Source organism: Anomaloglossus baeobatrachus, chromosome 4 (assembly GCF_048569485.1).
Source record: "Anomaloglossus baeobatrachus isolate aAnoBae1 chromosome 4, aAnoBae1.hap1, whole genome shotgun sequence".
Lineage (NCBI taxonomy): Eukaryota > Metazoa > Chordata > Amphibia > Anura > Aromobatidae > Anomaloglossus > Anomaloglossus baeobatrachus.
The window spans coordinates 3,235,057-3,262,373 of record NC_134356.1 but is presented as its reverse complement, the minus strand read 5'-3'; the positions used below and the strand labels follow the sequence as shown (position 1 = coordinate 3,262,373).

Here is a 27,317-nt window from a genome sequence, read left to right as displayed (position 1 = left end):
TAGATGTGTCTGCATACTAATGAGCATGCAGTAATACGTAGCAATACTTATTTACATGCTTCTCTGGCAACTCTTTAGCAGCACTACAAGTCCCAGTCCCGATTTCTAGCATTAAATGCTGATTTGTGGCACACAGCTTCCCTGCACTGCACGTCCCTATTGGAAGCTATCGCTCTCCTATCTATCTCCACTACCTAGGATTAAACTTTTGGGGAACGTTTCGGGGTTGCAAAGTCCGAATGAACAAGCTAAGGCTCGGACCGAATGTGAAAGAGGCGAATCTTTACAGAACGGGTTCTCTCATGTGTAATTCTTGGCTCGGTGCGGTGGGGGCGCCCCCTGGTGGAGTCGCAGTGGATTTACAGCTCTGCCTATATCTAGTCATGGCAGTGACAGCACGAGTTTTGGATTATTCATATTTTCATTCCTTTATTTTGTTTGTTCTGTTTTTGAGGAGTGACGGCGCCTCCTAGTGGTCACTGCTAGAAACAACATGTGATTGTGGAGATGAAGGGCTGGAATGATGATGATGATGATGAGGACATCACCTGTGCCTGACATATATTCCCCCATAGATGGTATACGGGGATGTCCTGCTGCTTCCGGGGTCGCTGCCCCCATTCTTGGGGTTCTCCATCTTCTGAGAGATTTCTGGAGACAGAATATTCTTTTTCTTATAGAACAATACCCGAATAATGCACCATGTGACCATTGATGAGGACGGGCCCCGCTCTGTGTATATGTCTCTATATAGTGATGTATCACAGCGACTACGGCCCCCGGTCACTGCGTCCCACCCTGCGTCTGAGCGGACGCCCGTCTGAGGGCGAGAAGAATGAAGATACACGGGATGTAGGAGACAAAGCGCAAAGCCGTAGGTATCCCGATATAGAACAGCCTGAAAAGAGAGAAAAAGACAGAAATCACATCAGAGAGCAGCCTCCAGTCACCTCCAGAGCTGCACTCACTATTCTGCTGTTACATTGTGTCTTATCCTCCAGTCACCTCCACAGCGCCACTCACTATTCTGCTGGTACATCATGTCTTATCCTCCAGTCACCTACAGAGCTGCACTCACTATTCTGCTGTTACATCATGTATAATCCTCCAGTCACCTCCAGAGCTGCACTCACTATTCTGCTGTTCCATCATGTATAATCCTCCAGTCACCTCCAGAGCTGCACTCACTATTCTGCTGTTACATCATGTATAATCCTCCAGTCACCTCCAGAGCTGCACTCACTATTCTGCTGTTCCATCATGTATAATCCTCCAGTCACCTACAGAGCTGCACTCACTATTCTGCTGTTACATCATGTATAATCCTCCAGTCACCTCCAGAGCTGCACTCACTATTCTGCTGTTCCATCATGTATAATCCTCCAGTCACCTACAGAGCTGCACTCACTATTCTGCTGTTACATCATGTATAATCCTCCAGTCACCTCCAGAGCTGCACTCACTATTCTGCTGTTACATCATGTCTTATCCTCCAGTCACCTCCAGAGCTGCACTCACTATTCTGCTGTTACATCATGTATAATCCTCCAGTCACCTCCAGAGCTGCACTCACTATTCTGCTGTTCCATCATGTATAATCCTCCAGTCACCTACAGAGCTGCACTCACTATTCTGCTGTTACATCATGTATAATCCTCCAGTCACCTCCAGAGCTGCACTCACTATTCTGCTGTTCCATCATGTATAATCCTCCAGTCACCTACAGAGCTGCACTCACTTTTCTGCTGTTACATCATGTATAATCCTCCAGTCACCTCCAGAGCTGCACTCACTATTCTGCTGTTACATTGTGTCTTATCCTCCAGTCACCTCCACAGCGCCACTCACTATTCTGCTGGTACATCATGTCTTATCCTCCAGTCACCTACAGAGCTGCACTCACTATTCTGCTGTTACATCATGTATAATCCTCCAGTCACCTCCAGAGCTGCACTCACTATTCTGCTGTTCCATCATGTATAATCCTCCAGTCACCTCCAGAGCTGCACTCACTATTCTGCTGTTACATCATGTATAATCCTCCAGTCACCTCCAGAGCTGCACTCACTATTCTGCTGTTCCATCATGTATAATCCTCCAGTCACCTACAGAGCTGCACTCACTATTCTGCTGTTACATCATGTATAATCCTCCAGTCACCTCCAGAGCTGCACTCACTATTCTGCTGTTCCATCATGTATAATCCTCCAGTCACCTACAGAGCTGCACTCACTATTCTGCTGTTACATCATGTATAATCCTCCAGTCACCTCCAGAGCTGCACTCACTATTCTGCTGTTCCATCATGTATAATCCTCCAGTCACCTCCAGAGCTGCACTCACTATTCTGCTGTTCCATCATGTATAATCCTCCAGTCACCTCCAGAGCTGCACTCACTGTTCTGCTGTTACATCATGTCTTATCCTCCAGTCACCTCCAGAGCTGCACTCACTATTCTGCTGTTACATCATGTCTTATCCTCCAGTCACCTACAGAGCTGCACTCACTATTCTGCTGTTACATCATGTCTTATCCTCCAGTCACCTCCAGAGCTGCACTCACTGTTCTGCTGTTACATCATGTCTTATCCTCCAGTCACCTCCAGAGCTGCACTCACTATTCTGCTGTTACATCATGTCTTATCCTCCAGTCACCTCCAGAGCTGCACTCACTGTTCTGCTGTTACATCATGTCTTATCCTCCAGTCACCTCCAGAGCTGCACTCACTGTTCTGCTGTTACATCATGTCTTATCCTCCAGTCACCTCCAGAGCTGCACTCACTATTTTGCTGTTACATCATGTCTTATCCTCCAGTCACCTCCAGAGCTGCACTCACTATTCTGCTGTTACATCATGTCTTATCCTCCAGTCACCTCCAGAGCTGCACTCACTATTCTGCTGTTACATCATGTCTTATCCTCCAGTCACCTCCAGAGCTGCACTCACTATTCTGCTGTTACATCGTGTCTTATCCTCCAGTCACCTCCAGAGCTGCACTCACTATTCTGCTGTTACATCATGTCTTATCCTCCAGTCACCTCCAGAGCTGCACTCACTATTTTGCTGTTACATCATGTCTTATCCTCCAGTCACCTCCAGAGCTGCACTCACTATTCTGTTGTTACATCATGTCTTATCCTCCAGTCACCTCCAGAGTTGTACTCACTATTCTGTCGTTACATTGTGTCTTATACTCCAGTCACCTCCAGAGCTGCTGTCACTATTCTGCTGTTACATCATATCTTCTCCTCCAGTCTCCTCCAGAGCAGCAGTCACTATTCTGCTGTTACATCATGTCTTATCCTCCAGTCACCTCCAGAGCTGCACTCATTATTCTGTTGTTACATCATGTCTTATCCTCCAGCCACCTCCAGAGCTGCACTCATTATTCTGTTGTTACATCAGGTCTTAGCCTCCAGTCACCTCCAGAGCTGCACTCACTATTCTGCTGTTACATCATGTCTTATCCTCCAGTCACCTCCAGAGCTGCAGTCACTATGTTGCTGTTACATCATGTCTTATCCTCCAGTCACCTCCAGAGCTGCACTTACTATTCTGTTGTTACATTGTGTCTTATATTCCAGTCATCTCCAGAGCTGCAGTCACTATTCTGCTGTTACATCTTGTCTTATCCTCCAGTCACCTCCAGAGCTGCACTCACTATTCTGCTGTTACATCGTGTCTTATCCTCCAGTCACCTCCAGAGCTGCACTCACTATTCTGCTGTTACATCATGTCTTATCCTCCAGTCACCTCCAGAGCTGCAGTCACTATTTTGCTGTTACATCATGTCTTATCCTCCAGTCACCTCCAGAGCTGCACTCACTATTCTGTTGTTACATTGTGTCTTATACTCCAGTCATCTCCAGAGCTGCAGTCACTATTCTGCTGTTACATCATGTCTTATCCTCCAGTCACCTCCAGAGCTGCACTCATTATTCTGTTGTTACATCAGGTCTTATCCTCCAGTCACCTCCAGAGCTGCACGCACTATTCTGCTGCTACATCGTGTCTGATCCTCCAGTCACCTCCAGAGCTGCACTCACTATTCTGCTGTTACATCATGTCTTATCCTCCAATTCCCTCCAGAGCTGCAGTCACTGTTCTGCTGTTACATCGTGTCTTATACTCCAGTCACCTCCAGAGCTGCACTCATTATTCTGTTGTTACATCAGGTCTTATCCTCCAGTCACCTCCAGAGCTGCACGCACTATTCTGCTGCTACATCGTGTCTGATCCTCCAGTCACCTCCAGAGCTGCACTCACTATTCTGCTGTTACACCATGTCTTATCCTCCAATTCCCTCCAGAGCTGCAGTCACTGTTCTGCTGTTACATCATGTCTTATCATCCAGTCACCTCCAGAGCTGCAGTCACTATTCTGCTGTTACATCATGTCTTATCCTCCAGTCACCTTCAGAGCTGCACTCACTATTTTGCTGTTACATCATGTCTTAGCCTCCAGTCACGTCCAGAGCTGCAGTCACTATTCTGCTATTACATCGTGTCTTATCCTCCAGTCACCTCCAGAGCTGCAGTCACTATTCTGCTGTTACATTGTGTCTTATTCCCCAGTCACCTCCAGAGCTGCACTCACTATTCTACTGTTATATCGTGTATTATGCTCCAGTCACCTCTAGAGCTGCAGTCACTATTCTGCTGTTGCATGATGTCTTATCCTCCAGTCACCTCCAGAGCTGCAGTCACTATTCTACTGTTATATCGTGTATTATCCTCCAGTCACCTCCAGAGCTGCAGTCACTATTCTGCTGTTGCATCATGTCTTATCCTCCAGTCACCTCCAGAGCTGCAGTCACTATTCTGCTGTTGCATCATGTCTTATCCTCCAGCCACTTCCAGAGCTGCAGTCACTATTCTGCTGTTGCATCATGTCTTATCATCCAGTCACCTCCAGAGCTGCAGTTACTATTCTGCTGTTACATCATGTCTTATCCTCCAGTTCCCTCCAGAGCTGCAGTCACTGTTCTGCTGTTGCATCATGTCTTATCCTCCAGCCACTTCCAGAGCTGCAGTCACTATTCTACTGTTATATCGTGTATTATCCTCCAGTCACCTCCAGAGCTGCAGTCACTATTCTGCTGTTGCATCATGTCTTATCCTCCAGTCACCTCCAGAGCTGCAGTCACTATTCTGCTGTTGCATCATGTCTTATCCTCCAGCCACTTCCAGAGCTGCAGTCACTATTCTGCTGTTGCATCATGTCTTATCCTCCAGCCACTTCCAGAGCTGCAGTCACTATTCTGCAGTTACATCATGTCTTATCATCCAGTCACCTCCAGAGCTGCAGTCACTATTCTGCTGTTACATCATGTCTTATCCTCCAGTTCCCTCCAGAGCTGCAGTCACTGTTCTGCTGTTGCATCATGTCTTATCCTCCAGTCACCTCCAGAGCTGCAGTCACTATTCTGCTGTTGCATCATGTCTTATCCTCCAGCCACTTCCAGAGCTGCAGTCACTATTCTGCTGTTACATCATGTCTTATCCTCCAGTCACCTCCAGAGCTGCAGTCACTATTCTGCTGTTGCATCATGTCTTATCCTCCAGCCACTTCCAGAGCTGCAGTCACTATTCTGCTGTTACATCATGCGTTATCCTCCAGTCACCTCCAGAGCTGCAGTCACTATTCTGCTGTTGCATCATGTCTTATCCTCCAGCCACTTTCAGAGCTGCAGTCACTATTCTGCTGTTGCATCATGTCTTATCCTCCAGTTCCCTCCAGAGCTGCAGTCACTGTTCTGCTGTTGCATCGTGTCTTATCCTCCAGCCACCTCCAGAGCTGCAGTCACTATTCTGCTGTTGCATCATGTCTTATCCTCCAGCCACTTCCAGAGCTGCAGTCACTATTCTGCTGTTGCATCATGTCTTATCCTCCAGTCACCTCCAGAGCTGCAGTCACTATTCTGCTGTTACATCGTGTCTTATCCTTCAGTCACCTCTAGAGCTGCAGTCACTATTCTGCTGTTACATCATGCGTTATCTTCCAGTCACCTCCAGAGCTGCAGTCACTATTCTGCTGTTACATCATGTCTTATCCTCCAGTCACCTCCAGAGCTGCAGTCACTATTCTGCTGTTACATTGTGTCATATTCCCCAGTCACCTCCAGAGCTGCAGTCACTATTCTACTGTTATATCATGTATTATGCTCCAGTCACCTCTAGAGCTGCAGTCACTATTCTGCTGTTGCATGATGTCTTATCCTCCAGTCACCTCCAGAGCTGCAGTCACTATTCTGCTGTTGCATCATGTCTTATCCTCCAGTCACCTCCAGAGCTGCAGTCACTATTCTACTGTTATATCGTGTATTATCCTCCAGTCACCTCCAGAGCTGCAGTCACTATTCTGCTGTTGCATCATGTCTTATCCTCCAGTCACCTCCAGAGCTGCAGTCACTATTCTGCTGTTGCATCATGTCTTATCCTCCAGCCACTTCCAGAGCTGCAGTCACTATTCTGCTGTTGCATCATGTCTTATCCTCCAGCCACTTCCAGAGCTGCAGTCACTATTCTGCTGTTGCATCATGTCTTATCATCCAGTCACCTCCAGAGCTGCAGTTACTATTCTGCTGTTGCATCATGTCTTATCCTCCAGTCACCTCCAGAGCTGCAGTCACTATTCTACTGTTATATCGTGTATTATCCTCCAGTCACCTCCAGAGCTGCACTCACTATTCTGCTGTTGCATCATGTCTTATCCTCCAGTCACCTCCAGAGCTGCAGTCACTATTCTGCTGTTGCATCATGTCTTATCCTCCAGCCACTTCCAGAGCTGCAGTCACTATTCTGCTGTTGCATCATGTCTTATCCTCCAGCCACTTCCAGAGCTGCAGTCACTATTCTGCTGTTGCATCATGTCTTATCATCCAGTCACCTCCAGAGCTGCAGTTACTATTCTGCTGTTACATCATGTCTTATCCTCCAGTTCCCTCCAGAGCGGCAGTCACTGTTCTGCTGTTGCATCATGTCTTATCCTCCAGCCACTTCCAGAGCTGCAGTCACTATTCTACTGTTATATCGTGTCTTATCCTCCAGTCACCTCCAGAGCTGCAGTCACTATTCTGCTGTTGCATCATGTCTTATCCTCCAGTCACCTCCAGAGCTGCAGTCACTATTCTGCTGTTGCATCATGTCTTATCCTCCAGCCACTTCCAGAGCTGCAGTCACTATTCTGCTGTTACATCATGTCTTATCCTCCAGTCACCTCCAGAGCTGCAGTCACTGTTCTGCTGTTGCATCATGTCTTATCCTCCAGTCACCTCCAGAGCTGCAGTCACTATTCTGCTGTTGCATCATGTCTTATCCTCCAGCCACTTCCAGAGCTGCAGTCACTATTCTGCTGTTACATCATGTCTTATCCTCCAGTCACCTCCAGAGCTGCAGTCACTATTCTGCTGTTGCATCATGTCTTATCCTCCAGCCACTTCCAGAGCTGCAGTCACTATTCTGCTGTTACATCATGCGTTATCCTCCAGTCACCTCCAGAGCTGCAGTTACTATTCTGCTGTTGCATCATGTCTTATCCTCCAGCCACTTCCAGAGCTGCAGTCACTATTCTGCTGTTGCATCATGTCTTATCCTCCAGCCACTTCCAGAGCTGCAGTCACTATTCTGCTGTTGCATCATGTCTTATCCTCCAGTCACCTCCAGAGCTGCAGTTACTATTCTGCTGTTACATCATGCGTTATCCTCCAGTCACCTCCAGAGCTGCAGTCACTATTCTGCTGTTGCATCATGTCTTATCCTCCAGCCACTTCCAGGGCTGCAGTCACTATTCTGCTGTTGCATCATGTCTTATCCTCCAATTCCCTCCAGAGCTGCAGACACTGTTCTGCTGTTGCATCGTGTCTTATCCTCCAGCCACTTCCAGAGCTGCAGTCACTATTCTGCTGTTGCATCATGTCTTATCCTCCAGTTCCCTCCAGAGCTGCAGTCACTATTGTGCTGTTGCATCATGTCTTATCCTCCAGCCACTTCCAGAGCTGCAGTCACTATTCTGCTGTTACATCATGTCTTATCCTCCAGTCACCTCCAGAGCTGCAGTCACTAGTCTGCTGTTGCATCATGTCTTATCCTCCAGCCACTTCCAGAGCTGCAGTCACTATTCTGCTGTTACATCATGCGTTATCCTCCAGTCACCTCCAGAGCTGCAGTCACTATTCTGCTGTTGCATTATGTTTTATCCTCCAGCCACTTCCAGAGCTGCAGTCACTATTTTGCTGTTGCATCATGTCTTATCCTCCAGCCACTTCCAGAGCTGCAGTCACTATTCTGCTGTTGCATCATGTCTTATCCTCCAGTTCCCTCCAGAGCTGCAGTCACTATTCTGCTGTTACATCATGCGTTATCTTCCAGTCACCTCCAGAGCTGCAGTCACTATTCTGCTGTTACATCATGCGTTATCTTCCAGTCACCTCCAGAGCTGCAGTCACTATTCTGCTGTTACATCATGTCTTATCCTCCAGTTCCCTCCAGAGCTGGAGTCACTGTTCTGCTGTTACATCGTGTCTTATCCTCCAGTCACCTCCAGAGCTGCAGTCACTATTCTGCTGTTACATCATGTCTTATCCTCCAGTTCCCTCCAGAGCTGCAGTCACTATTCTGCTGTTGCATCATGTCTTATCCTCCAGTCACCTCCAGAGCTGCAGTCACTATTCTGCTGTTGCATCATGTCTTATCCTCCAGCCACCTCCAGAGCTGCAGTCACTATTCTGCTGTTGCATCATGTCTTATCCTCCAGCCACTTCCAGAGCTGCAGTCACTATTCTGCTGTTGCATCATGTCTTATCCTCCAGCCACTTCCAGAGCTGCAGTCACTATTCTGCATGTTGTAACCGTGGTCTACCTCCCCAGCTGCTCCGATCTCACCTGTAAGTGTCACTGTCATACATGCGGCAGGCCCCCGGATCTCCGCAGTTGTTGGTCCCCCACTTTATACAGGTGGTGTCTATGGCGGCTCCGTAATGAATGGGGGAGGGGATTCCGCCTGGAATGGAGAGAGATGACAGATGGGCTTCATGTCTCGGGGGTGGACGATCTTGCTTTGGAGGTCTATACAGTATATGTTCCTTCTTATCACTTACCGAGGGCTCTAGCCGCCAAAAGGTGGAGACCGAGACCAAAGGACTTCTCTTCTTGGGTCAGACTCCTAAAACAGTGAGGATCTGATGAGACATTGGGTCAGTGAGCGCGCAGGTCCGAGGTCCCGCAGGTCCGGGGTTCTGCAGGTCCGAGGTCCCGCAGGTCCGGGGTTCTGCAGGTCCGAGGTCCCGCAGGTCTGGGGTTCTGCAGGTCCGGGGTTCTGCAGGGGCGGTGAGGGAAGTGATGTGCGCACCTGACGAGCACCATGTACCCGGGCATGGCCCCCAGCGAGTAGATGAAGCAGCAAGCCAGGTTCAGCACCATGAAGTAGAGCAGCATGACGTCACAGGCCTCCTCCCGCGGACACTGCCCCCGCGTAGCCGAGGCGTTCAGCGAGCGCACACAGCTGCAATCCTGGAAAACCTGCATCGAAGCAAAAGAGGAGAATCCCACCACATCACAAGGGTGAACTGGAGAATCCCACCGCATCACAAGGGCATGCCGGAGAATCCCACTGCATGATTAGGGAGTGACGGAGAATCCCACCACATCACAAGGGTGAACTGGAGAATCCCACCACATCACAAGGGTGAACTGGAGAATCCCACCGCATCACAAGGGCATGCCGGAGAATCCCACTGCATGATTAGGGAGTGACGGAGAATCCCACCACATCACAAGGGTGAACTGGAGAATCCCACCACATCACAAGGGTGAACTGGAGAATCCCACCGCATCACAAGGGCATGCCGGAGAATCCCACTGCATGATTAGGGAGTGACGGAGAATCCCACCACATCACAAGGGTGAACTGGAGAATCCCACCACATCACGAGGGCATGCCGGAGAATCCCACTGCATGATTAGGGAGTGACGGAGAATCCCACCACATCACGAGGACATGACAGAGAATCCCACCACATCACGAGGTTGAGCCGGAGAATTCCACCACATCACAAGGGCGAGATGGAGAATCCCACTGCATCATGAGGATGAGTTGGAGAATCCCACTGCATCAAAAGGGCAAGCCGGAGGATCGTACCCATCACGAAGGTGAGCAGGACAATCCCACCACATCACGAAGGTGAGCAGGAGAATCCCACCACATCACGAGGGCAAGCCAGTGGATACCACTGCATCACGAGGACAAGCTGGAGATACCCACCACATCACGAGGGTGAGCCGGAGATATCCACCGCATAACGAGGGCATGACCGAGAATCCCACCGCATCACGAGGGCGAGCCAAAGAATTCCACTGCATCATGAGGGTGCGCCGGAGACTCTCACCACATTACGAGGTTGAGCCGGAGAATCCCACCACATCGTGAGGGTGAGCCGCAGAGTCCCACCACATCACGATGGTGAGACAGAAAATCCCATCGCATCATGAAGGTGCACTGGAGAATCCCACCGCATCATAAGGGTGAGTTGGAGAATCCCACTGCATCACAAGGGGAAGCTGGAGGAACGCACCACATCACGAAGGTGAGCAGGAGAATAACACAGCATCATGAGGGTGTGCTGGAGAATCCCACCAAATCACAAGGGCAAGCCGGTGGATACCACTGCATCACGAGGGCGAGCCGGAGATACCCACTGCATCACGAGGGCGAACTGGAGAATCCCACCGCATCACAAGGGCACGGCAGAGAATCCCACCGCATCACGAGGGTTAGCCGGAGATACACACCGCATCAAGAGGGTGAGCCGGAAAATCCCACCACATCACGAGGTTGCGCCAGAGAATCCCACTCCATCACAAGGGCATGCCGGACAATCCCACTGCATCACAAAGACGAGTCAGAGAATCCCACCACATCACGAGGGCAAGCCGGAGAATTGCACCACACCACTAGGACACACCGGAGAATCCCACCGTATCACGAGGGCGAACCGGAGAATCTCACCGCATGACGAGGACACGCCGGAGAATCCCACCGCATCACGAGGGCGAACCGGAGAATCTCACCGCATCACGAGGACACGCCGGAGAATCCCACCGCATCACGAGGGCGCGCCGAAGAATCCCACCGCATCATGAGAGTGAGCAAGAGAATCCTATCGCATCATCAAGGCACGCCCGACAATCCCACTGCATCACCAGGGCGTGCCGGAGAATCCAACCGCATCATGAGGGCGAACCAGAGAATCCCACCCCATCACAAGAGTGAGCCGGAAAATCCCACTGCATTATGAGGCTGCGCCGGAAAATCCCATACAATCACATGGGCGAGCCGAAGAATCCTACCGCATCACGAGGGCGTTCCGGACAATCCCACCGCATCACAAAGACGAGCCAGAGAATCCCACCACATCACGAGGGTGAGCCGAAGAATCACACCGCATCACGAGGGCAAGCCGGAGAATCCCACCACATCACAAGGGCACGCCGGAGCATCCCTTCGCATCACAAGGGCACGCTGGAGAATCCCACCACATCACAAGGGCACACCGGAGCATCCCTTCGCATCACAAAGACGAGCCAGAGAATCCCACTGTATCGGGAGGGGAGTTGGAGAATCCCGCTGCAACATGGGTGCGAGCCAGAGAATCTCACGCATGGCGTGAGCCAGAGGATACCACCGCATCACAAGGGTGAGTCGGAAAATCATATGGCATCACAAGGGCGAGCCGGAGAATCCCACCACATAATGTGGGCGCGCCAGAGAATCCCATAGCATCACGAGAGCACGCCGTAGAATTCCACTGCTTCATAAGGGATCTCACCATGTCCGGCCCAGTCCCTGAAGACGAGGAGCAGCCGGCTAGGCAGGCGGACACGTAGCCCACCCCGTCATCCCCACACACAGGGTCCCATACATCAGAGGTGCAGCCGCAGTTCATGTTACACCCCGAAGTCACATTGTCCAGATAAGAAACGACCTCCACCCTGAAAGTGACAGAGACAAGTCAGACATGGAGCAGCCCCCGGACAAACCGGCCGCGGCCACAGCAGATATCACCCACATAATGAGAAGCCCAGAAAACGGGGATCTGGATACTGATCCTGGGGGCACAAGACACTGATACTGGGGGCACAGGACAGTGACACTGGGGACAGAGGACACTGATGCTGAGGGCAAAGGACACTGACACTGGGGGCACAAGACACTGATACTGGTGGCACAGGACAGTGACACTGGGGACAGAGGACACTGATGCTGAGGGCAAAGGACACTGACACTGGGGGCACAAGACACTGATTCTGGGGGATTCAGGACACTGGTACTGGGGGCACAGGACACTGACATAAGGGGATACAGGACACTGGTAATGGGGCACAGGACACTGACATAAGGGGATACAGGACACTGGTAATGGGGCACAGGACACTGACATAAGGGGATACAGGACACTGGTAATGGGGCACAGGACACTGACGGAACAGGACATTAACACTAAGGACACAGGACACTGACATGCGGGGGATACAGGACACTAATACTGGGGGCCAAAGATAACAACCAGCTGCATTGTAAATGGCCGGTATGTATCACAGAGGGGGTTGTCCATACTGAGGTGTCCTAGACGGGGAAGACTTCCAAAGGTAGGGGACTAGAGCCACAACTCAGGGGCGAACAGCGTCCCAAGGGATGGCAGAGGTAATGTTAAGGACATAATCTGTTGGAGGTGTCTTGGCCCAGGTCACATAGCCGATTATTGTCGTTTGACCAACGAGCCGATGGACTGCAGCATGGGTCAGCGCTGTTCATACTATGCATATCCTACCTGCAGTATAGATTATCCACCCAACAAAGATCCACGCGTGTGTACCATAGAGCTGGAGGGAGAACGCGTGACCGGACTTCTTGACTCGGTGTGCCCGGTGACTCGTGTGAGGGCCACACCTGCTGTCTACCTCATTTCCGGAAAGAGGATGGATGTAAGCTGTATCTAAGAGGACTCTAAAGAATATCTCATGGCCAATGTGGTCATTGAGACAAACAAGGGCATGTTGGCGTAGTCCCAGACTTACCACATCCAAATATAATAGGCTGGGACTCTAAATGAGTTTCGGACATGTGAGAGAAGAGGAAAATGTTCGCTCAAGTAACAGCCAGAACAGCCCTAAGGAGGTCCCATCAGAGCAAGGCCTAAGGTTGACAGTCCTGCGTTAGGGGTGAGCGAAGGAAATTACGGGTCTCCCCAACTTTGTGACCTGCCATTCAAAGAGATAAACAATAGTATGAAAAGGGGACGACACCTGGTGGGGACTTGTTCAAAGGTACCAGGGTGAGGGACGATGACTCCAGTGTAGACTGTGACCCTAATAGGGAGTGAAGTAGAGAACAGAGCCCCTTACAAATCTCCTCTCAGCACCTGAAACAAAATGGACACAAAAAGGCTGGACATGTTGTACCTTCTGAGAATCTGTCTAAGGAAGATATAACATGGTGTCCTTTCATTCAAACCGTGGGTCCTCGTCCACACTTCGAGTGGTCAAGAAAGGAGGAAGTCATGTTACCATTATGGACTGCTGGTTTACAGGCAGACAACGATGTGATAAAAAGGGAAAAGAGGCAGACCAGTAATAGACCACCTCTGGGATGGCTGAAAGTGGAAACAGCGCTGAAACTCGTGAGAAACGCATTGAGGGGTATGACATCGAGGCCAAAAAGGGTGAAATATCTGAAGTTCCAGAGACCCAAGAGGTACGGTAGCTGAAGATAACATGGTGAAGGCTCGAGAGGAGGCCGAGGGTGCAGAATTAGTAAAAGCCGCAGAGAATCGGTTGATCACATTAAAGGAGGAAGAAGCCTCCAGATGCTTAGGATGTATGGAGAAACCCACCGCAACGTTTCACGAAGTGGTTGCAGTTAGGAAACACTTAGTTGGTCTTGCAACACAAACACTGGGAAACAATGTTCAGCAGGCAAGGAAGAGTCCGGGTATCGTAACTATCCAATTCAAAGAACATGCAGGAACGTTCTGGACTTCTGGAGAGACTGCGGAAGCAGTTAAGAGAGCTCGAAGGTTGTTGCAATTTGTGGAAGAGGTCATTCTGATGCTCAAAAGTCTTGCGATGAAAGTTATGGGAAAGGACAGAAGAGTCATCCAGGAAATTGTGGATAAGTCTGGAGTGGCGAGAGTAATGCCGGCATCACACGGGACGATATATCGTGCGATCGCATGAGCGATCGTACCAGCCCCCGTTATTTGTGCGCCACGGGCAATTCATTGCCCGTGGCGCACAAAGTCGGTAACCGCCGTCACACATCATTACCTCCCGCACGACCTCGCTGTGGGCGGCGAACATCCTCTTCCTGAAGGGGGAGGGACGTTCGGCGTCACAGCGACGTCACACAGCCACCGGCCAATAGAAGCGGAGGGGCGGAGATGAGCGGGACGTAACATCCCGCCCACCTCCTTCCTTCCGCATTGCCGACGGGACGCAGGTAAGCTGTGTTCATCGTTCCCGGGGTGTCACACGGAGCGACGTGTGCTGCCTCGGGAACGATGAACAACCGGAGCACAGAAGAAGGAACGACATTTTGAAAATGAGCGACGTGTCAACGAGCAACGATAAGGTGAGTATTTCTGCTCGTTCACAGTCGTTCAGAGGTGTTACACGGTACGACATCTCTAATGATGCCAGATGTGCGTCACGAATTCCGTGACACCGCCGATATATCGCACTATATATCGCACGATATATCGTACCATGTGACGTCGGCATAACAGTTATTGGTCATAATGAAGCCAAGATACCCTGTGAAGTTGGTAGGTGTCACGCTGCACTAGGTGAAGCTGAAGTAACAAGCAATGTAACTTCAGAGTGCAGTTAGCAGGTGAACCACCAGAGGGCAATAGAGTAGTCAGAATATCGGGTCAGCAGCAGGAGATCTCATCAATAGCACAGGGATAGACAAATCGTGGTCAGGTGACAGCCGAGTCAGAAGCCGAGAAGTCGCAGATACAGCCAAAGGGAGAGACGGAGGTTGGGGTCAGGAACGTGGATGCAGGTCAGATGCTGGGAAGTCCAAGTACAAACAAGAGAGGAGGATAAACAAGTCAGAACTGAGAAAAGATAGACAGGGAAGGATACACAGTGGACAGGAGCGGGTAGTCAGGGACCGAGACAGGCGGACAAACGGAGGAGGGTGCGGGTCAGAACCTGGTAGCAGGGAAACAGGACAGATCAGGAAACTCACCAGAGCCAGTAATACACACTGCAGAGCATAAACTATCACTGGCGCTGAACCAGTGGTGCAGCGCCAAGAGATAACGTCCAGGAACAAGGCACGGAGGAATTAACCCCTGACATGACCAGGCCGGAGCTGGGTGAAACCACAGCAGCAGATTCCAGCCTGGATCATGCCAGTAGGGTTCCATGTGTTGATGCGGGAACGAAGGATTGTATCAGGTTATTCTAGAAAATCACCTTGCTTTCCTAGAAGAGGTAAAGCAGTTGAAACTTGACTGTCTTTAAATCAATGAACAGCTTAAAAAAATGGAGGTATGTCTCCGTTCATCATTACAGCAGGACCCAGAGAAAGAGAACTGTGGGACACCGGAAGGAGATATTGCCTCGTCTGTCCGAGGAAGCAGGCCCTACAGTGGAAAGGGCCGAGATCATAGAGGACCCTACTATATATCGATATATATATCGGCCTATGCTACAAATTCTCAGCCACCCAAGCCCTCTGAAACTGAACCCAAAGGAGAATTGAGAGACTGGCCAATAGCTGGTGAGAATGATAGAGAAGTTCAATGACAGAGACAGTCAAGATGCCTTGGAAGAAGAGGCCATGGTAGATCTGCAAAACAAGGATGTGGAGGATCTAGAGGTAGCAAATCTTCAGCTTCAGCTCATTGCTGAAGGACTCAACAGTAATCCTAGTGCACTAGATAACCCAGAGTCAGGCCAGATAACCCAGAGTCAGGCCAGACAGTAGATCAGACTGTAAGTGAATCTCACGACCGATGGAGGCGACCTCGGAGGAAAAGGTCTGACAAAGAGGCTTACCTAAAAGATGTGATCACTAAAAAGGGTCTGGTGACAGGAACAGCCTGAGTCTCAAGGGATGGAACCCAAAGTCAACAGAGAAGATTCTCTGGTCCGGTAGTGAGTGGTGCCAAGCCCCACGACTTTAGGCAGAGGGAGGAGGTATGCAAGATGGAGACCGGCTACACTGAGAATGGCCGGTATGTATCACAGAGATGTTTGTCCTCTGTGATGTAAATCTGGAGATTTGTTTAGATCTGGTGTCCCCCAAGATTTGTTAAGGCATTCAGGGTCATGTTTCCAGATAGAGACGGACATGTCTGCCTATTCATAAACCTCCACCCATGTGTGTATCTCCGGTCTAGTAATGGTGTCTGTTTGCTGGACACAAGGTTCTCTGTGCTGGAGGTAGCTAACACTGGGGTCACCGGACACTGGAACTGGGGGAACAGGACACTAATACTGGGAGCACAGGACATCAACACTGGGAGCAAGGACACAGATACTGGGGACACAGGATAATGACGCTGATACTCGGGGTACAGGATAATGACACTGGGGGTACAGGATAATGACACTGACACTGGGGGTACAGGATAATGACACTGGGGGTACAGGATAATGACACTGACACTGGGGGTACAGGATAATGCCGTTGGTACAGGATAATGACACTGGGGGTACAGGATAATGACACTGACACTGGGGGTACAAGATAATGACACTGACACTGGGGGTACAGGATAATGACACTGGGGGTACAGGATAATGACACTGATACTGGGGATACAGGATAATGACACTGACACTGGGGGTACAGGATAATGACACTGGGGGTACAGGATAATGACACTGGGGGTACAGGATAATGACACTGACACTGGGAGTACAGGATAATGACACTGGGGGTACAGGATAATGACACTGACACTGGGGGTACAGGATAATGACACTGGGGGTACAGGATAATGACACTGACACTGGGGGTACAAGATAATGACACTGACACTGGGGGTACAGGATAATGACACTGGGGGTACAGGATAATGACACTGACACTGGCGGTACAGGATAATGCCGTTGGTACAGGATAATGACACTGGGGGTACAGGATAATGACACTGGGGGTACAGGATAATGACACTGACACTGGGGTACAGGATGATGACACTGGGGTACAGGATAATGACACTGACACTGGCGGTACAGATTAATGACACTGGGGGTACAGGATAATGACACTGGGGGTACAGGATAATGACACTGGGGGTACAGGATAATGACACTGGGGTACAGGATAATGACACTGGGGGTACAGGATAATGACACTGGGGGTACAGGATGATGACACTGGGGTACAGGATAATGACACTGGGGTACAGGATAATGACACTGGGGGTACAGGATAATGACACTGGGGGTACAGGATAATGACACTGACACTGGCGGTACAGGATAATGACACTGGGGGTACAGGATAATGACACTGGGGGTACAGGATAATGACACTGGGGTACAGGATAATGACACTGGGGGTACAGGATAATGACACTGGGGGGTACAGGATAATGACACTGGGGTACAGGATAATGACACTGGGGGTACAGGATAATGACACTGGGGGTACAGGATAATGACACTGGGGTACAGGATAATGACACTGGGGTACAGGATAATGACACTGGGGTACAGGATAATGACACTGGGGGTACAGGATAATGACACTGGGGGTACAGGATAATGACACTGGGGTACAGGATAATGACACTGGGGTACAGGATGATGACACTGACACTGGGGGTACAGGATAATGACACTGGGGGTACAGGATAATGACACTGGGGTACAGGATGATGACACTGGGGGTACAGGATGATGACACTGGGGTACAGGATAATGACACTGGGGGTACAGGATAATGACACTGGGGTACAGGATGATGACACTGGGGTACAGGATAATGACACTGGGGTACAGGATAATGACACTGGGGTACAGGATGATGACACTGGGGTACAGGATAATGACACTGGGGGTACAGGATGATGACACTGGGGTACAGGATGATGACACTGGGGTACAGGATGATGACACTGGGGTACAGGATAATGACACTGGGGTACAGGATAATGACACTGACACTGGCGGTACAGATTAATGACACTGGGGGTACAGGATAATGACACTGGGGGTACAGGATAATGACACTGGGGTACAGGATAATGACACTGGGGGTACAGGATAATGACACTGGGGGTACAGGATAATGATACCGGGGGTACAGGATAATGACACTGGGGGTACAGGATAATGACACTGGAGGTACAGGATAATGACACCGGGGGTACAGGATGATGACACTGGGGGTACAGGATAATGACACTGGGGGTACAGGATAATGACACTGGGGGTACAGGATAATGACACTGGGGGTACAGGATAATGACACTGGGGGTACAGGATAATGACACTGGGGTACAGGATAATGACACTGGGGTACAGGATAATGACACTGGGGTACAGGATGATGACACTGGGGGTACAGGATAATGACACTGGGGGTACAGGATAATGACACTGGGGGTACAGGATAATGACACTGGGGGTACAGGATAATGACACTGGGGTACAGGATAATGACACTGGGGTACAGGATGATGACACTGGGGGTACAGGATAATGACACTGGGGGTACAGGATAATGACACTGGGGTACAGGATAATGACACTGGGGGTACAGGATAATGACACTGGGGGTACAGGATAATGACACTGGGGTACAGGATACTGACACTGGGGGTACAGGATAATGACACTGGGGTACAGGATGATGACACTGGGGGTACAGGATAATGACACTGGGGGTACAGGATAATGACACTGGGGTACAGGATAATGACACTGGGGGTACAGGATAATGACACTGGGGTACAGGATAATGACACTGGGGGTACAGGATAATGACACTGGGGTACAGGATACTGACACTGGGGGTACAGGATAATGACACTGGGGGTACAGGATAATGACACTGGAGGTACAGGATAATGACACCGGGGGTACAGGATGATGACACTGGGGGTACAGGATAATGACACTGGGGGTACAGGATAATGACACTGGGGGTACAGGATAATGACACTGGGGGTACAGGATAATGACACTGGGGTACAGGATGATGACACTGGGGGTACAGGATAATGACACTGGGGGTACAGGATAATGACACTGGGGTACAGGATAATGACACTGGGGTACAGGATAATGACACTGGGGTACAGGATAATGACACTGGGGTACAGGATAATGACACTGGGGGTACAGGATAATGACACTGGGGTACAGGATACTGACACTGGCGGTACAGGATGATGACACTGGGGGTACAGGATAATGACACTGGGGGTACAGGATAATGACACTGACACTGGGGGTACAAGATAATGACACTGACACTGGGGGTACAGGATAATGACACTGGGGGTACAGGATAATGACACTGACACTGGCGGTACAGGATAATGCCGTTGGTACAGGATAATGACACTGGGGGTACAGGATAATGACACTGGGGGTACAGGATAATGACACTGACACTGGGGTACAGGATGATGACACTGGGGTACAGGATAATGACACTGACACTGGCGGTACAGATTAATGACACTGGGGGTACAGGATAATGACACTGGGGGTACAGGATAATGACACTGGGGTACAGGATAATGACACTGGGGGTACAGGATAATGACACTGGGGGTACAGGATGATGACACTGGGGTACAGGATAATGACACTGGGGTACAGGATAATGACACTGGGGTACAGGATAATGACACTGGGGGTACAGGATAATGACACTGGGGGTACAGGATAATGACACTGACACTGGGGGTACAGGATAATGACACTGGGGGTACAGGATAATGCCGTTGGTACAGGATAATGACACTGGGGGTACAGGATAATGACACTGGGGGTACAGGATAATGACACTGGGGGTACAGGATAATGACACTGGGGGTACAGGATAATGACACTGGGGTACAGGATAATGACACTGGGGGTACAGGATGATGACACTGGGGTACAGGATAATGACACTGGGGTACAGGATAATGACACTGGGGTACAGGATAATGACACTGACACTGGGGGTACAGGATAATGACACTGGGGGTACAGGATAATGACACTGACACTGGGGGTACAGGATAATGACACTGACACTGGGGGTACAGGATAATGACACTGACACTGGGGGTACAGGATAATGACACTGACACTGGGGGTACAGGATAATGACACTGGGGGTACAGGATAATGACACTGGGGGTACAGGATAATGACACTGACACTGGGGGTACAGGATAATGACACTGGGGGTACAGGATAATGACACTGGGGGTACAGGATAATGACACTGGGGGTACAGGATAATGACACCGGGGGTACAGGATGATGACACTGGGGGTACAGGATAATGACACTGGGGTACAGGATAATGACACTGGGGGTACAGGATAATGACACTGGGGGTACAGGATGATGACACTGGGGGTACAGGATAATGACACTGGGGGTACAGGATAATGACACTGGGGTACAGGATGATGACACTGGGGGTACAGGATAATGACACTGGGGGTACAGGATAATGACACTGGGGGTACAGGATAATGACACTGGGGTACAGGATGATGACACTGGGGGTACAGGATAATGACACTGGGGGTACAGGATGATGACACTGGGGGTACAGGATAATGACACTGGGGTACAGGATGATGACACTGGGGGTACAGGATAATGACACTGGGGGTACAGGATAATGACACTGGGGGTACAGGATAATGACACTGGGGTACAGGATGATGACACTGGGGTACAGGATGATGCTGGGGTACAGGATACAGATATTGTGTTGCCCCTCACCCGTCGTAGGTCACCGTCAGTCCAGCCATGGCCGCGTTCTTACACACCATGGTAAATGCCAGCAGGTAGAGCAGATATTCGGTGACCGAGGTGCCGAATCCCACCTTTGCGGCCATGAATGTCGAGGTTTTGTATTTTTTCATGAGGAATCCCCCCAGGAAATATCCGACTGCAATAATGGGGAGACTGTAGACTCCTGTGGAGAGAAGAGATGTGACCCGCTTATCCTCCGCCATATGGGCGCCATATTGTGCTCCACTCCTACCTATCAGGAATATGGCCTCAGAGGCAGATTTCCCGTATTGCTGCTCCAGGTATTTGGGCAGAAACGTCATGAACCCCACAAAGGCGCTGAACTGTAGAACCGTGACCAGCAGGAACAGCAGGAAGACCCGATTCTTCAGGAGGTTCTTCAGCAACACGAGGAATCCTGGGGAGGAAGGAGATCACCATCACTACAGAACGGCACGGCAGGGACCGCACCGAGGATCACACCAACGGCAGCAGTACTGTGTGATCTGTGGTGTTACATAGGACTGCAGGTGACATCTACTGCATTATCTGTACTCAGAGATGTATCACTGTGTTATCTGTGGTGTTACATAGGACTGCCGGTGACATCTACTACATTATCTGTACTCAGAGATATCACTGTGTTATCTGTGGTGTTACATAGGACTGCAGGTGACATCTACTACATTATCTGTACTCAGAGATATCACTGTGTTATCTGTGGTGTTACATAGGACTGCAGGTGACATCTACTACATTATCTGTACTCAGAGATATCACTGTGTTATCTGTGGTGTTACATAGGACTGCAGGTGACATCTACTACATTATCTGTACTCAGAGATATCACTGTGCTATCTGTGGTGTTACATAGGACTGCAGGTGACATCTACTACATTATCTGTACTCAGAGATATCACTGTGTTATCTGTGGTGTTACATAGGACTGCAGGAGACATCTACTACATTATCTGTACTCAGAGATATCACTGTGTTATCTGTGGTATTACATAGGACTGCAGGTGACATCTACTACATTATCTGTACTCAGAGAGATATCACTGTGTTATCTGTGGTGTTACATAGGACTGCAGGTGACATCTACTACATTATCTGTACTCAGAGATATCACTGTGTTATCTGTGGTGTTACATAGGACTGCAGGTGACATCTACTACATTATCTGTACTCAGAGGTATCACTGTGTTATCTGTGGTGTTACATAGGACTGCAGGTGACATCCACTACATTATCTGTACTCAGAGATATCACTGTGTTATCTGTGGTGTTACATAGGACTGCAGGTGACATCTACTACATTATCTGTACTCAGAGATATCACTGTGTTATCTGTGGTGTTACATAGGACTGCAGGTGGCATCTACTACATTATCTGTACTCAGATATCACTGTGTTATCTGTGGTGTTACATAGGACTGCAGGTGACATCTACTGCATTATCTGTACTCAGAGATATCACTGTGTTATCTGTGGTGTTACATAGGACTGCAGGTGACATCTACTACATTATCTGTACTCAGAGATATCACTGTGTTATCTGTGGTGTTACATAGGACTGCAGGTGACATCTACTACATTATCTGTACTCAGAGGTATCACTGTGTTATCTGTGGTGTTACATAGGACTGCAGGTGACATCTACTACATTATCTGTACTCAGAGATATCACTGTGTTATCTGTGGTGTTACATAGGACTGCAGGTGACATCTACTACATTATCTGTACTCAGAGAGATATCACTGTGTTATCTGTGGTGTTACATAGGACTGCAGGTGACATCTACTACATTATCTGTACTCAGAGATATCACTGTGTTATCTGTGGTGTTACATAGGACTGCAGGTGACATCCACTACATTATCTGTACTCAGAGATATCACTGTGTTATCTGTGGTGTTACATAGGACTGCAGGTGACATCTACTACATTATCTGTACTCAGAGATATCACTGTGTTATCTGTGGTGTTACATAGGACTGCAGGTGACATCTACTACATTATCTGTACTCAGAGATATCACTGTGTTATCTGTGGTGTTACATAGGACTGCAGGTGACATCTACTACATTATCTGTACTCAGAGATATCACTGTGTTATCTGTGGTGTTACATAGGACTGCAGGTGACATCTACTACATTATCTGTACTCAGAGGTATCACTGTGTTATCTGTGGTGTTACATAGGACTGCAGGTGACATCCACTACATTATCTGTACTCAGAGATATCACTGTGTTATCTGTGGTGTTACATAGGACTGCAGGTGACATCTACTACATTATCTGTACTCAGAGATATCACTGTGTTATCTGTGGTGTTACATAGGACTGCAGGTTACATCTACTACATTATCTGTACTCAGATATCACTGTGTTATCTGTGGTGTTACATAGGACTGCAGGTGACATCTACTACATTATCTGTACTCAGAGATATCACAGTGTGATCTGTGGTGTTACATAGGACTGCAGGTGACATCTACTGCATTATCTGTACTCAGAGATATCACTGTGTTATCTGTGGTGTTACATAGGACTGCAGGTGGCATCTACTACATTATCTGTACTCAGAGATATCACTGTGTTATCTGTGGTGTTACATGGGACTGCAGGTGACATCTACTACATTATCTGTACTCAGAGATATCACTGTGTTATCTGTGGTGTTACATAGGACTGCAGGTGGCATCTACTACATTATCTGTACTCAGATATCACTGTGTTATCTGTGGTGTTACATAGGACTGCAGGTGACATCTACTACATTATCTGTACTCAGAGATATCACTGTGTTATCTGTGGTGTTACATAGGACTGCAGGTGACCTCTACTACATTATCTGTACTCAGAGATATCACTGTGTTATCTGTGGTGTTACATAGGACTGCAGGTGACATCTACTACATTATCTGTACTCAGAGATATCACTGTGTTATCTGTGGTGTTACATAGGACTGCAGGTGACCTCTACTACATTATCTGTACTCAGAGATATCACTGTGTTATCTGTGGTGTTACATAGGACTGCAGGTGACATCTACTACATTATCTGTACTCAGAGATATCACTGTGTTATCTGTGGTGTTACATAGGACTGCAGGTGACATCCACTACATTATCTGTACTCAGAGATATCACTGTGTTATCTGTGGTGTTACATAGGACTGCAGGAGACATCTACTACATTATCTGTACTCAGAGATATCACTGTGTTATCTGTGGTGTTACATAGGACTGCAGGTGACATCTACTACATAATCTGTACTCAGAGATATCACTGTGTTATCTGTGGTGTTACATAGGACTGCAGGTGACATCTACTACATTATCTGTACTCAGAGATATCACTGTGTTATCTGTGGTGTTACATAGGACTGCAGGTGACATGTACTCCATTATCTGTACTCAGAGATATCACTGTGTTATCTGTGGTATTACATAGGACTGCAGGTGACATCTACTACATTATCTGTACTCAGAGAGATATCACTGTGTTATCTGTGGTGTTACATAGGACTGCAGGTGACATCTACTACATTATCTGTACTCAGAGATATCACTGTGTTATCTGTGGTGTTACATAGGACTGCAGGTGACATCTACTACATTATCTGTACTCAGAGGTATCACTGTGTTATCTGTGGTGTTACATAGGACTGCAGGTGACATCCACTACATTATCTGTACTCAGAGATATCACTGTGTTATCTGTGGTGTTACATAGGACTGCAGGTGACATCTACTACATTATCTGTACTCAGAGATATCACTGTGTTATCTGTGGTGTTACATAGGACTGCAGGTGACATCTACTACATTATCTGTACTCAGAGAAATCTCACTGTGTTATCTGTGGTGTTACATAGGACTGCAGGTGGCATCTACTACATTATCTGTACTCAGATATCACTGTGTTATCTGTGGTGTTACATAGGACTGCAGGTGACATCTACTACATTATCTGTACTCAGAGGTATCACTGTGTTATCTGTGGTGTTACATAGGACTGCAGGTGACATCTACTACATTATCTGTACTCAGAGAGATATCACTGTGTTATCTGTGGTGTTACATAGGACTGCAGGTGACATCCACTACATTATCTGTACTCAGAGATATCACTGTGTTATCTGTGGTGTTACATAGGACTGCAGGTGACATCTACTACATTATCTGTACTCAGAGATATCACTGTGTTATCTGTGGTGTTACATAGGACTGCAGGTGACATCTACTACATTATCTGTACTCAGAGATATCACTGTGTTATCTGTGGTGTTACATAGGACTGCAGGTGACATCTACTACATTATCTGTACTCAGAGATATCACTGTGTTATCTGTGGTGTTACATAGGACTGCAGGTGACATCTACTACATTATCTGTACTCAGAGGTATCACTGTGTTATCTGTGGTGTTACATAGGACTGCAGGTGACATCCACTACATTATCTGTACTCAGAGATATCACTGTGTTATCTGTGGTGTTACATAGGACTGCAGGTGACATCTACTACATTATCTGTACTCAGAGATATCACTGTGTTATCTGTGGTGTTACATAGGACTGCAGGTTACATCTACTACATTATCTGTACTCAGATATCACTGTGTTATCTGTGGTGTTACATAGGACTGCAGGTGACATCTACTACATTATCTGTACTCAGAGATATCACTGTGTGATCTGTGGTGTTACATAGGACTGCAGGTGACATCTACTGCATTATCTGTACTCAGAGATATCACTGTGTTATCTGTGGTGTTACATAGGACTGCAGGTGGCATCTACTACATTATCTGTACTCAGAGATATCACTGTGTTATCTGTGGTGTTACATGGGACTGCAGGTGACATCTACTACATTATCTGTACTCAGAGATATCACTGTGTTATCTGTGGTGTTACATAGGACTGCAGGTGGCATCTACTACATTATCTGTACTCAGATATCACTGTGTTATCTGTGGTGTTACATAGGACTGCAGGTGACATCTACTACATTATCTGTACTCAGAGATATCACTGTGTTATCTGTGGTGTTACATAGGACTGCAGGTGACCTCTACTACATTATCTGTACTCAGAGATATCACTGTGTTATCTGTGGTGTTACATAGGACTGCAGGTGACATCTACTACATTATCTGTACTCAGAGATATCACTGTGTTATCTGTGGTGTTACATAGGACTGCAGGTGACCTCTACTACATTATCTGTACTCAGAGATATCACTGTGTTATCTGTGGTGTTACATAGGACTGCAGGTGACATCTACTACATTATCTGTACTCAGAGATATCACTGTGTTATCTGTGGTGTTACATAGGACTGCAGGTGACATCTACTACATAATCTGTACTCAGAGATATCACTGTGTTATCTGTGGTGTTACATAGGACTGCAGGTGACATCTACTACATTATCTGTACTCAGAGAGATATCACTGTGCTATCTGTGGTGTTACATAGGACTGCAGGTGACATCTGCTACATTATCTGTACTCAGAGATATATCACTGTGTTATCTGTGGTGTTACATAGGACTGCAGGTGACATCTACTACATTATCTGTACTCAGAGATATCACTGTGTGATCTGTGGTGTTACATAGGACTGCAGGTGACATCTACTACATTATCTGCACTCAGAGAGATATCACTGTGTTATCTGTGGTGTTACATAGGACTGCAGGTGCCATCTACTACATTATCTGTACTCAGAGAGATATCACTGTGTTATCTGTGGTGTTACATAGGACTGCAGGTGCCATCTACTACATTATCTGTACTCAGAGAGATATCCCTGTGTTATCTGTGGTGTTACATAGGACTGCAGGTGACATCTACTACATTATCTGTACTCAGAGATATCACTGTGTTATCTGTGGTGTTACATAGGACTGCAGGTGACATCTACTACATTATCTGTACTCAGAGATATCACTGTGTTATCTGTGGTGTTACATAGGACTGCAGGTGACATCTACTACATTATCTGTACTCAGAGAGATATCACTGTGTTATCTGTGGTGTTACATAGGACTGCAGGTGACATCTACTACATTATCTGTACTCAGAGAGATATCACTGTGTTATCTGTGGTGTTACATAGGACTGCAGGTGACATCTACTACATTATCTGTACTCAGAGATATCACTGTGTGATCTGTGGTGTTACATAGGACTGCAGGTGACATCTACTACATTATCTGTACTCAGAGATATCACTGTGTTATCTGTGGTGTTACATAGGACTGCAGGTGACCTCCACTACATTATCTGTACTCAGAGATATCACTGT

The 27,317-nt window shown here is 48.2% G+C and overlaps 1 protein-coding gene across 2 annotated transcripts in view; it reads right to left on the bottom strand.

Annotated features, from left to right (window-relative positions):
* Window positions 1–395: 395 nt before the first annotated feature.
* Window positions 396–27,317, bottom strand: part of LOC142302429 (solute carrier organic anion transporter family member 1A2-like) — a 103,523-nt gene continuing 76,601 nt past the window's right edge. Inside the window, exons 9-15 of one of the 2 annotated variants that reach the window (XM_075343490.1) lie at window positions 21,246–21,410; window positions 20,981–21,176; window positions 11,827–11,989; window positions 9,351–9,520; window positions 9,100–9,164; window positions 8,885–9,002; window positions 396–898 (exon numbers count right to left, since the gene is read on the bottom strand). In XM_075343490.1, coding sequence (XP_075199605.1) covers window positions 784–898; window positions 8,885–9,002; window positions 9,100–9,164; window positions 9,351–9,520; window positions 11,827–11,989; window positions 20,981–21,176; window positions 21,246–21,410 — 992 coding nt within the window. In that variant the 3' untranslated portion in view covers window positions 396–783. The remainder of the gene's footprint in view (window positions 899–8,884; window positions 9,003–9,099; window positions 9,165–9,350; window positions 9,521–11,826; window positions 11,990–20,980; window positions 21,177–21,245; window positions 21,411–27,317) is intronic. The other variant, XM_075343492.1, reaches the window with a different exon arrangement.